The sequence below is a fragment of the Rhincodon typus genome, chromosome 43, assembly GCF_021869965.1.
Source record: "Rhincodon typus isolate 14 chromosome 43, sRhiTyp1.1, whole genome shotgun sequence".
Taxonomy (NCBI): domain Eukaryota; kingdom Metazoa; phylum Chordata; class Chondrichthyes; order Orectolobiformes; family Rhincodontidae; genus Rhincodon; species Rhincodon typus.
The window spans coordinates 11,475,943-11,489,111 of record NC_063374.1 but is presented as its reverse complement, the minus strand read 5'-3'; the positions used below and the strand labels follow the sequence as shown (position 1 = coordinate 11,489,111).

Here is a 13,169-nt window from a genome sequence, read left to right as displayed (position 1 = left end):
GTGTTCATGTACTCTTGTTGTTAGTTTCCTTCCTGTTTGTCCGATGTAGTGGACCAGTCCATGAAGGTGTTGTTGTATTGACTACATCGGACAAACGGGAAGGAAACTAACAACAAGAGTACATGAACACAAACTGGCTACAAAAAGACACAACCAATACTCACTCATCTCAATCCACAAGGACAAGGAGAACCACGACTTCGACTGGGACAACACCAAGATCCTGGGACAGGCTAGGCAAGGACAAGCACGAGAATTCCTGGAAGCACGGCACTCCACGAAGCATGCTATTAATAAACACATTGAACTCGACCCCATATACATTCCACTACGGAGGAAACCCGGTAGTGAGCAATCCATCGCAACGGACCCCAGAGTTAAAAAACCAGGCGGGAAAACACACCAACGCTTCAGAGGCTGCACTGAAGATGTTACCAAGCACGGTAACGAAACGTCTGCGGAACAACAAACCAGCTCGGCAAACCAGCCAACCTCAATAATCCTCTTGTGCTAAATGCTAACAGACTGTTTGTCTTCCGAATTGTTTACTGGAACCAGCATGTGAGCATTCAGTAACTCCTGGACAAGTGCAGCTCAGTCCCTTTGTACGTCAGCACTCTTCCAATCTCTCACCAGTTCAGAAATGACTCAGCATTTCTGTGTTTCCTGCCAAAGTGGATACCTTCGCACACATCCACATTATATTCCATCTGACATATCCCATGCCCAAGTCATGGATATTGCTTGTGATTCGGAACCAAGGACAGATTCTTGTGACCGCACACTGGTTACAGCCTGCCATTCTGAGAATGACCCATTTATTCCCACTCTCTGCCTGATAACTAATCTTCATTCCACAATAGTATCCTCCCCCAATCCTATGTGCCCAGATTCTGTTTGTGACCCCCCTGTGTCAGAATCCCAAAAACCCACAGGTTATCCATCTGCCAATAACGTCTTCATGTTAAAACTCTTAACAGGTTTGCACATGATCTCCCTTTGGGCCAAGTCAACATGGCTTTATCAAACAGCTCACCATTTGTTCAAATGCCCAGCTATTAAATCCTTTATACTAGGTCTGGTATTTTCCTTAGGACTGATAACAGGCTGACAGGTCTGTAACTCCGTTTTTCTCTGTGCACTCCCATCCCCACTCTTAAACATTGGGGTTACATTTTTCACCCACCAATCCAGATAGAATTTTGAAAGCTCATTGCATTAAAAAATCAAACCAAATCTCACCTCTATCCTGCAGCGGCTTGAAACTCAGTCAGATTCTGTGTCCAAACAGGTCTCAAGGTGATTCTTGATCTCACTCCCAATTACAAAGGAAAACAGAAGTGGTTCGGCATTAACTTCAACAGGACCGATGGTGGCCAGGATTTGTTACGGGTATGTGCCATTTCCATAAGGATATGGAGGTTCCTCTTTGCTGTGGTGAATAATTTAGGCTGGGTCTTGAGCCCTCCCCCATCTGATTGGGTTTGAGACTCCTCTCCTGTGTGCTGAGCGAGAGGCAGTCACTGTCTCTTCAGTGACATTGTCCCCACTTGGGAAAGGGATTTAGGTGAGGGAGGGTGCATGGCACAGTATTAGGTAAAGCCTCTTATGGAGTCATAGAGCTGTACAGCATGGAAACAGACCCTTCGGTCCAACACGTCCAGATATCCGAAATAAATCTAGTCCTATTTGCTTGCATTTGGCCCATATCTCTCTAAACCCTTCCTATTCATGTACCCACCCAGATATCTTTTAAATGTTGTAATTGTAGCAGCCTCCACCACTTTGGCACCTCCTTCCACACACGTACCACCCTCTGTGTGAAAATGTTGCCCCTCAGGTCCCTTTTCATTATCTGTCCCCCACCCTCCCAACCCCAACCTCAACCTTAAACCTATGCCATCTAGAACATAGAACAGTACAGCACAGTACAGGTCCTTCGGCCCATGATGTTGTGCCGACCTATTATCCTACTCTAAGATCAAACTACCCTGCATACCCTACGTTTTACTGTCATCCATGTGCCTATTCAAGAGTCGCTTAAATGTCCCTAATGTATCTGACTCCACTACCACTGCCGGCAGCACGTTCCACGCACCCACCACTCTGTGTAAAGAACCTACCTCTGATATCTCCCCTATACCTTCCTCCAATCACCTTAAAATTATGCCCCCTCGTAATAGTCATTTCTGCCCTGGGAAAAAGTCTGTAGCTATCCACTCTATCTTGTTCTAGTTTTGGATTCCCCTACCCTGGGCAAAAGACCTTTCTGCTCCAATGATCTGCCACTGCCCAGTGTTTTGAAAGTTTGGTTGGAGGAATGGGATCAGCATTGCATACCAGACTGTCATATGTCTTTGAATCAGTGAGTAGAAGGTTGACTCCTCTGAGGGGAAGGGAACTGAAAGTAAGTTGATTGCAGAGCGCCACATACTGGCCAGAATGCACTGGCACAGCGTGACAGTCTACATACACTATTTGCATTGGAAATGTTGACAGGCAGTTATATGGGAAAAGTATGGGTAAGCATTGTTAATGGGAAGTCCTTGACAGGAAGACCATGGACTGACAGGTGTTTAATAATCTGTATTGGATTGGATCTTAAAAAGAAGCAATGGAGTAAACCAGTTATGTTTGCCACAGGAAGAGGAGGCATTTCAGTTTTGGCTGAAGATGGGTGTGGACGGTCTGAGTGTCTCTGGGATCGAGGAGGTTCTGACTTCGGTGAGTGTGTGTGACCCCTCTCCTGGATTTGGAGCTCACCCCCAACCCCCACACAGCGCCGTCAACAGCTGGTATAATTGCTGTGTCCACAGCGTGGTACACTCAAATAAGCTGCAGGGGGGAGCAAGGTACCCAGCCAGAACAACCACCTTCACAACAGAGTCTCTGTCCTGGTGTGGAGGTGAGGAATCTGCTGCGTGATCTCACCAGCAAGGGAGTCCCCTTTATTAACCAGGGTTGGTGGCACCCCATCTCCCTGTGCCACTTCCTCTGTCCTGCGCCTTCTCTCTCTCTCCTTACTGCCCTGGCTGAGGCCTGGCAGTCTGAGTAACATTTTGATCAATTAAATTGCTGGCTGAGTTTTTTGTTTTCTTGTTGAAATTGTTGCAGGCTCCCCACAGAGTGGTTGAGTGGCAGAACCTCACCAAGAATTTCTCTGGGGATGATGATCCAAGGTAAGGAACTGTCCTGTCACGATACCAGCTCACAACATGCAGCATTGGGGACATGTACACACACAGCAGCCTGCCTCTGTACTCCTCTCCATGTTAACATTCTTTACTGCCCTGCAGGATTTTCATCACTGGCACAGCCATTACTGACCCTGAGGAAATTCTGCAGCTAATAAATCAATCAGACGCTGACCTTTTCTTCAGTTACTATCTCCGAAAAACCCTTTTGGCTTTGAATCCTCCAACTGCGAGGAGTGTTCAGCAAAGGGTGGAGGAATATATCGAGAACTGCGGCAAGTCCTGGCCAAGCTGGGCGGTATGTAACCAGTGGAGCTGCGGTGCCTTCTGTAGTTAAATAGCCTGCTGTAGTCTGAATGGAGTGGGCTGGTGTTTGGGCGGTGGGGGGTGGCGGGGAGAGAAGGAGCATGTTCACTGATTCCTGCGTTGTGGTAGATACTGATAGTCATGATCTCTCTGTGTGTACAGATTTCAGGTTACGAAGTGGGTCACATCGCATCATCAGTAGAGCAACACCTTCATGGACTGGTCCACATGATGCTGTTCACACTTCCCGGGACTCCTTTCATTTATTATGGAGATGAGATTGGCCTGGAAGACACCCAGGTACGGGCACTGGTTCGAGCTCTTGAGGTGGGGGTGCTGCAGAGCCAGTACAAAGGTTATGAACTTCATAGAAGATGGGAGCAGGAGCAGCCTGCTCCACCATTCATAATGATCATGGTTGATTGTCTAACTCAATAGCCTGTTCCTGCTTTCCCCCCCATCCTCTGATCACTTTAACCCCAAGGGCTATATCCAACTTTATTTTGAAATTGTACAATGTTTTGGCTTTGATCGCTTTCTGTGGCAGAGAATTCCACAGGCTCGCTACTCTCTCTGGATGAGGACTTTTCTCCTCTTCTCAGTCTTAAAAGGTTTACCCCGTATCGCTGGACTGGGGCTCCTGGTTCTGGACTCCACGGTCATTGGGAATGTTCATCCTGAATGACCCTGTCTAGTCCTGTTCGAATTTTATAGGGTTCCACTACCCCCAGGCCCTGTTCTTCTGAACAGTGGCAAATATAATCCTAACCAATTCAACCCCTCCACATTCGTCAGTCCAACCATCCCAGGGATCAGTCTGAGTGGTTCCTTTTCAGTTAATGATGCAGACAGCAGTCCCTAAGGAGCACGAACTGAAACAGCAGCATAGCAAGCTGCAGCTCACTGATGGTTGCTGACTGAGCAAGACTGCGGGCAACATAATCAGCACTGAGTCATTAACTTGAGGCTGTCAGGCCAGTTTTTTTGTCAACGCACTCCCAAGGGAGCGCTGTGCTGTCGGAGGGGTCAGTGCCGAGGGAGCGCTGTGCTATTGGAAGGGGTGTTTATTAGTTTGTGTTAAATGGAGACGCTGTCTGTCCTGGAAAGTCGTGGTGGGGTGCAGGTGGTGGTTGTAAAGGATGCCGTGGTCTTTATGGAAAGAACAGGGTGGAGGCAGTGGTGGGTGAGGTCTTTATAGTGTCCTGTGGACAATAGCCCATAATCGACATCTCGAAGATTAGATAATTGGGAGCTCGTGTGGAAATTGAGCAAATCTCTCGTGTCTTGTACATTACATTGTGGATTCCATGTTTAATCAGCTCTGACCATCTGCCCCCTGTGTCCTGTCTGTAGGTAAGCAGGGGAAATGCCCCATGGATGCTGTGGAATGCTTCAGCAAATGGAGGCTTCACATCGAGACAGAGCCTTGACGAAACCCCACTGTTAAATCAAACAGTTCAGGTCAGTGTTTCACTGCGGTTGCACGTTTACAATCTTTCTTCAAAAATGTACAAAATACACTTATCTCCACCACACTTACTGACCCTTGCTAGGGTACAGCTTACCTCCCCCACCCCGTCCCCACACTCTTTCTCACTAGGGTATGGGCACACGCACACTCTCACTGGGGTACAGACTCTCTCTCTCATGTGTACGCGCGCGCGTGCACAGACTTTGTGGGGTATGGGCTCCCACACACAGGCGCCATGCTCAGGGGTACAGAGTCTCTCACACACACTGACTGTCGTTTGGGGATGGGTGTTTTGTGTTTTTTTGACAGATGACTTGGTTGTAAAGTGCTCTGAGGACCTGAATGGTTTCTTCAAAAATGCTTTGAAATTGTTTTCTTTGCTCTTTGTCTGTAGGGTCAGAAATCCCCTTCGTCTCCCCTGTCTCTGTTTAAGAAGCTAAGCTTGCTGAAAATCAAGGAGCGATCATTACAATTTGGCGAGTTCCAGTCTGTCTACAGCGAGGGAAACGTCTATGGATACTCTCGGGTCTGGGACCAAAGTGACCGTTTCCTTGTCCTGCTCAACATCGACACCCAGTCTGTGGTGGTATCACTGGCAGGCAACTCCCTCCCGGCTAAGGCCACTATAGAGCTGAGCTCAAAGGCTGATCGGCCAGAGGGAGAGATCAGTTTGACTGATCTTCATCTGGCTGGAGGTGAGGGGCTAATGTTGAAATTCCCTTATGTTGCATGAGCTGCTGACAGTGATCACCCCTCACACTGACCCAGAACATAGCAACAGACATTCAAGATGGGGTTAAATTCTCAATCTTTTACTCGTACATTCCATTGTTAACACGTTGTCTGGTTTAATTGCATTCCTCGGTGACTACAGTTTCTTTCTAAAGTTCCTTTTGGAACTTCCTCCTGGTGCAGTGGAGCTCATGGTTAACTCTTGGTTCTTGTCACTCAGGACAGCAACAGAGTCTGACCAATTGCTACTTGCTATTGTGTTGCAAACTTTGGTCTGTGTATTTCACAAGTAAAACCCACACAACTTTCCAAAACATCACAGTTCCCTTCAAATTACATGACACTGTCCTGGACATGAATTAGAATTCTAGAATCCCTACAGTGTGGAGACAGGCCCTTCAGCTCAACAAGTCCACACTGACCCTCAGAGCATCCCACCCAGATTCCCCCTATAACCCACCTAATCTATAATTATGACAGTCTTCATTACTTGGTAGCTTCACTGTGAGCTATCTGCCAGTATTGTTTGTGTTTAGTAACTTTGCGGTTTCCACATGCACCAAGTTGTGTTTTGTTGTTAATTAAGTATTCAGTATGTCCTGCCTTTTGTTGCTCACTTTTTAATTAAAACCTGACTAACATTTTGAATCTTTTATATCTTTCATTTCAATAAAGTGTTTTGAAAGAAGATCCCTGATCAAAAGACATTTTTTTGATATTTGAGTCTGAAGATTCCCATTGGCTGCAGACCTGTACAGAGGGAGCATCCCTTATCAGAAAAGACCAACACCACAATCATATACATTAACTGGCTATTTACCTTATTTGCTGGTTGTAGGAGTTTGCAGTGTTAAATTTGACTGTATATCCAACAATACAGCAGGTACCTCAGAGTACCCCCATCACTGTTACCATCTATTAAGACACACCGAGATTCTGAAAGAGCCACATAAATGCACATTCTGATTGGAGGGGGGTGGGTACTGTGTTTTGAGTTGGCAGTGAAGGGTTAGGGTCACAGAGGGTTTCTAACAGCTGGTGTCTCAAATGGTTTTACATTTCTACTTAAATCTGTTTGAGATTGTAATCTTCAGGGTGGATAAAGGAGGACTAGCCCATGCAGTTTATTTGGATTTTCAAAAGTCACTAAGATGTGATACAAGGTTGTCCCACAGAATTCAGGCTGATTTGATTGGAGGTCACCTAATCAGAATGGATGAAGGATAGGCCAATGAACAGAACACTTGGAATAAAATTATTCATTTTCAGATAGCTGTCCTTCTTTTGTCTGGATCTGGAGACGTGAGAGGAAGTGTTTACTTGATGGGTAGGGGGTCCTCTCTGTCCAAGCTTTTACTCTAGTTTTCATTGGTGTTAAATTCTCAATGAACTTCCCCCATCCATTGTTAATACAGGAGTAGGCTATTCAACCCCTTCAGCCTGTTCTACTGGTCAAGGAGATCATGGCTGACCTGTGGCCTACTTCCATCTACCTGGGTTCTATAACTGTTGCTTAGATCAGTACGTGAATAAGAAAGGTTTGGAGGAATATGGGCCAGGAGTAGGCAGATGGGACTAGTTTAGTTTGGGATTAGTTGGTTGGACTGTGAAGGACCTGTTTCTGTGCTGTATGACTGACTCTTGACTTGCCTTTCACCCTTTTTTTGTTTAACAATAAATTGTCTATTTCAGATTCAAATTTAACTGATCCTGCATGTACCGTTGTTTGTGGAAGAGTTCTAAACCTCCACTACTCTGTACATAGAAGTGCTTCCTAATACTGCCCCTGAAGTGTCTGGCCCTAAATCTCAGATTACGCCCTTGGTTCTAAAATCCCCAACCAATGGAAGTGGCTTATCTTTATCTACCAAGTCTTTTCCTATTAATATCTCGAAGGCAACACACTGGTTTATTTTGAAGATGGAAAAGTTGCATTTGTGTCCAGACAAGCGTTTCACAAAGTTGCACAGTGGGTTGGGAGTTTTTGAAAGCCCCTGCGAATGCAGAGGAAGATTTGTGGTGTAGTCTCTGTCCTTAGTAAGAAAGACTATTTACAATTTGCAAACAATAGATTCTAGCCACAGGTAAACAACTACAAATATATCTACTCTAACCACCTTCTAAACCCCTCCTATTTATATTTACGCACTCACACTCGCACAGACAGAAGAACATTGGTGTAATGGGAGAAGGGGGAGAAAATTACTGGGGAAATATTTCAACTGCACCAGTCCTTGGGATTCAATGGGCTGTGTCTTCTGTTTCCAAACTCCTTCAGTTCTTTCACTGCCTCTAAAGGAGGCACACAGCGATTGGTTCACAAATTGTAAAGGCTGTGGCTATTAATTAAAAGCACCAGTTTACAGCAACTGGTGGGTGAAAACATCCATTGTTCTTTATTTTCAGGTGAGAAAGGTGTTGTATTCATTCACAGGATGAGGGTATCACTGGCTAGGCATCATTTATTGCCTGTCCCTAATTGCCCAGAGGGCAGTTAGGGGTCAACCACATTGCTGTAGGTCTGGAGTCACATGTAGGCTAGACCAGGTAAGGATGGCAGTTTCCTCCCCGAAAGGACATTAGTGAACCACATAGGTTTTTCCAACAATCAGCAATGGATACATGGTCATCATTAGACTCTTAATTCCAGATATTTATTGAATTCAAATTTCACCATCTGCTGTTGCGGGATTCGCACCTAGGTCCCCAAACATTACCTGGGTCTCTGGATTAACAATCCAGCAATAATACCACTAGGCCATTTTAGAGCTTATCACTGTATCATTCACAATCTATTTGCTACTCAGGAGCCAATCAGAGAGCTGTTATCAGGCTGATGACCATTCACATCCACAACTGTTTATAATTTCAAAAGACAATCGGCTCTCTGCTGGCTGAATCTCATCTTGTACATGCCTCTGGTGCTCTGCTTTTGGTTTCCATTATTCCCTCCCTACAGTTCACAGAAATGTACAGAATACCGAAATGCCTGGATAGAGTGGACGTTGGGAAGGTGTTTCCATTAACAAGAGAGACTAGGACCTGAGGGCACATCCTTAGAGTAAAGGGAAGACCCTTTAGAACAGAGATGAGGAGAAACTTCTTCAGCCAGAGAGTGGTGAATCTATGGAATTTATTACTACAGAAGACTGTGGAGGCAAGTCATTGAGTATGTTTAAGACAGAGATAGACAGGTTTTTGATTGTTAAAGGAATCAAAGGTTACAGGGAGAAGGTGGGAGAATGGGGTTGAGAAACTTGTCAGCCATGATTGAATGGTGGAGCAGATTTGATGGGCCGAACAGCCTAATTTCTGCTCCTAAGTCTTATGGTCAGATGAAACACCATTTCAAAAATGCATTTTGTCACAAGACAGAATACAGAAGCAACAAACCATAAGAACTGCATCTGTTTATCTCATGCTTCCACCCACCCATCCATCCCAACTATATAAATGTATACAATCTGGGCATTTCCTAAACCTTTAACTGAATCTGTTATTTTACTCTGCACACTTCCTCTGCAGTTTCATTATCTTTTCCAGGAATGTGAATCATCTTTCCAGTAAATGATTGAAATGAAAGACTTTGTCTAAACAGTCACTTATTTTGAGATTGAATGTTTTCAATGAAATTTAGCAGATTAGGGTCAGTATTTCTCTGTTACTATATCAGACCTTCAAAATTTTGGAGAACCATTCATAATCCCAAAACCTCATTTTCTACTGTAGTGTATTTCCTATGATCCTGCTTTAGTTTCTTAGAGAAATACTCTTGCTGGATTTTCTATTCCCAATTCCTCCTCACATAAAAAATGACACCGTTCCCCCAAGTCACCGAACCACAGAATTATTGTAGAGCAGAAGGAGACCATTTGGCCCATCCTGTCAACACTGACTCTTCACACAAGCATAATTTTCTTGCACCAATCTCCTGCCTTGTCTGTCCAAATGATCATCCAATGCCCTCTCAAACTGAAATTGTCTCCACCACAATTCTAGGCATTGCACTCCATACCCTATATCCTTGCTGTGTGAAAGAATTTTTCTCACCTTTTCTTCTTTTACAAATTACTTTCAAGCTGTGCCCTCTCATTCTTGATACTTTGAATGGAAACACTTCAACTACTCTATCCAGACCCCTGATGATTTTGAAAACTTCTATTAGATCTCAGCCTTCCCTCCAAGGAGAATAGTCCAACCTCTCCAAACTATGCGCATAACTGAAGTTTCTCATGTCTGGAATCAGTCTTGTAAATCTCTCCTGTGAATCACTTCTGCACTCTCTCCAATGTATTAACATATTTCCTATAATGCAGAGCCTACAACTGTACACAATCCTCCAGTAGATGTCTACAAGTGCCTCAAACAAGTTCAACATCACCCCTTTGTTCCTGTAGTCTACTACCTTATTTAAAAAGCCAAGCACATTGTACGCTTTATTAACTACTCTCCCCACCTGTCCTGCCAACTTCAAGACCTGTGCACATATACCCTCAGGTCCCTCTGCTCTTGCAGCCCCTTTGGAATTGTATGTCCTATTTTATATTGTCTTTCAACATTCTTCTGACCAAAGTGCATCCCCTCACATTTGTCCTTATTGAACCACATCGGTCACCAATCCACCCACTCCACCAACCTGTCAGTCTGTTGGAGTTCCAAGCTGTTCTCCTTACAGTTTGGAATTCTTCTAAGTTTCACGTCATATGCAAACATTGAAACTGTCCCCAGCACACCAAGATCCAGATCATTAATATATATCAGGAAAAACAAGGGTTCCCATACTGAGCCCTGGGGAACTCCACTGCAAACCTTCCTCCAGCCCGAACAGATCTCTGAGGACATCTACGCTTCAACAAAGCTCCATTTTTAATATAACAACACAGCGGGGAACTCTTGTCATTCCCAGCTTCAGTGAGAGCTATTTGAATCTTCAGTCCTTTGCTCTACAACAGTCCTATTCCCAAATCAATCCCAATCAAAAATGAAGTCAAATTTAAAAAGTGCAGTGTCAACATTATACTTTGCTTTTCTAAGTGCATTTTTAACACTTCCTCAACAACAGGTTCCAGCATTTTCAACAACTGGTATTAGGTTCCCTGACGTGTACTTCCCCATTCTCTCCCTCGCTCTCACTGTCTCTGTCCTTTTTTTAAAAGCAGCGTTACATTTGCCAATTTCCAATCTGATGGGACCATCCATCCAGCGTCTCACCATCTCTGCAGCTACCTCTTTTTGAACCCTCGTATAGGTCATTGGGTCCTGGGGATTCATCAGATATTTGCCTCCTTGGTTCCTCCATTTTTATTTTCTCTTTTAATATATACTTTTTCCTCACTCTTTTTAACTCCTAGGCTGTTGTTTATTTCGGGAATGGACCTTTTGTCTTTTGCTGTGAAGACAGGCAGAATGTATTTCTTCAACACCTCAGCCATTTACTCATTTCCCACAGTACGTCATCCTGTCTCAGCTTCCAAGGGACCGATGTTTAGTTTTAGCCGCTCTCTTCCTGTTACATACTTCTAAAAGCTCTTACAGTCCATCTTTATATTTGTGGACAGTTTACCCTTGCATACTACTCCCCCTTTTATTTCTTGTTGTTCTAGCTCTTTGCTGGTTTCTGAAACACTCCCAATACTCAGACTTGTTTAATTTTACAGCATTATAAGCCTCTTCTTTAAACTAATACAATCCTTAAATTGAATGAAAAGCCCCAAGCCCTGAAGTATCCTTAACTTCCTCAGTGGGCCATGGATTGGTCTTTCTTGCTGAGTTTTTGTTCTTCAATGATTTATGCTTTTATTGAACCTTTTGAATCATTTCTTTAAATGTTTTCTTTGTTCATTTACACCCAACCTAAGTCAGTTCTCCTCTTGTACTTATGTAATTAGCTTTAATATTCTGAGACAACAAGGCGTAGAGCTGGATGAACACAGCAGGCCAAGCAGCATCATAGGAGCAGGAAGGCTGGCGTTTCGGGCCTAGATCCTTCTTCAGAAGGGTTTCCATTTTTCTGAAGAAGGGTCTAGGCCCAAAACATCAGCCTTCCTGCTCCTATGATGCTGCTTGGCCTGCTGTGTTCATCCAGCTCTACGCCTTGTTGTCTCAGATTCTCCAACATCTGCAGTTCCTACTATCTCTGATACAGCTTTAATATTCTTGTTTGTTTAGACTAGGTCACTTTCAAACTTTATATGGAATTCAATGGTGTTATGATTATTATTGCCCAGTGGATCTTTTACAGCAACATTTGGAAATAATTCTTCTTCATTACACAATACTAAGTCTGAGATAGCTTTATCCATTGTCGGTTCCACAATGAATTGCTCCAAGAAATTGTCACACAGCGTTCTATAATTCCATCTTCTTAAGTACTTTTGCTTGTCCCAGTCTGCATGAAGATTAAACTCCACTACAATTTTCACATTGCTTTTGTTTACAAGCCTCAATAATTTGTCCTGTACAGCTCTGTCCAATATTATAACTGGTCCCACCAGTGTTTTATAATTCTTAATTCCACGCATACTGATCGTACTGATGACAGGTCCTTTTTCACTAATGTCTCTATGTTATCTTTTACAATCAGAGCGACTTCTCCTTTCCATTCTTTACATCTTTCCAAAATATTGAGTACCCTCCAATATTTATTTCCCACACTTCTGGAATGGTGTTAGAACAGCTTCATTAAAGCTTATTAAAAATGTGTGCCACTTTTCACCTATCATATTGCAGATGCTTCAATGTATTGAAATCAAGAACGTTTAATTTACTTTATACCTCCCAATTTCCATAATAATCTTATTTGCTGATGGACAATTTTTGTTCAACTCTTTGACGTGACCGGTTTCGTTCAGCTTGGTCTGCACCGATGTAGTGTCCGGACGCTTTGATCTTTACGGTTGGATTTTTAAATCATCCCCAAACCCCACCCCCCCATAAATACTAACTGTTAATGTGTTTTCTGGATCCTTCGCAGTACCTGCAGGCTAATGTTTTGTGATTCATATGTATTGACTGTCATTGTTTTCCTTTCGGAAGGTTGAGATGGAGTGTATTTGATGGAACTGTGGGGGTGGAGTGCCTGTGTATATTTCAGTGAGGGAATCAGGGATTACAGGGAAAAGGGCCAGCAAAGTGGACGTGAACAATGCCAGATCAGTCATGATCCTATTAAATGGAAGAGCAGGGCTGAACAGCTTAGTTCTATTCTTAACTGTACACAACAGGCCATGACAAGACGCTATACAAATGCAACATGCAAAATTTGTTTTCCGAAAGCTGCTTACTTCCGGGTACAGCTCTTAAATCATGTGATCTCACGATCACGTGGTTCTAACAGATCCCGCCCACGACGTGCTGGTGCCGCCCCCGGTCATATTCCTCCCACCTCAAGCCACACCCCCATCTCCTACCGACCAACCTCATCCCGCCCCCTTGACCTGTCCGTCCTCCCTGGACTGACCTATCCC

At 44.0% G+C, this 13,169-nt stretch overlaps 1 protein-coding gene across 1 annotated transcript in view; it reads left to right on the top strand.

The window, feature by feature from the left end:
* Nucleotides 1-6,393, top strand: part of slc3a2b (solute carrier family 3 member 2b) — a 9,143-nt gene extending 2,750 nt beyond the window's left edge. The window contains exons 3-9 of the mRNA XM_048619706.1: nt 1,292-1,392; nt 2,644-2,724; nt 3,115-3,179; nt 3,297-3,492; nt 3,663-3,800; nt 4,854-4,961; nt 5,366-6,393. Coding sequence (XP_048475663.1) covers nt 1,292-1,392; nt 2,644-2,724; nt 3,115-3,179; nt 3,297-3,492; nt 3,663-3,800; nt 4,854-4,961; nt 5,366-5,704 — 1,028 coding nt within the window. The 3' untranslated portion in view covers nt 5,705-6,393. The remainder of the gene's footprint in view (nt 1-1,291; nt 1,393-2,643; nt 2,725-3,114; nt 3,180-3,296; nt 3,493-3,662; nt 3,801-4,853; nt 4,962-5,365) is intronic.
* Nucleotides 6,394-13,169: the final 6,776 nt, after the last annotated feature.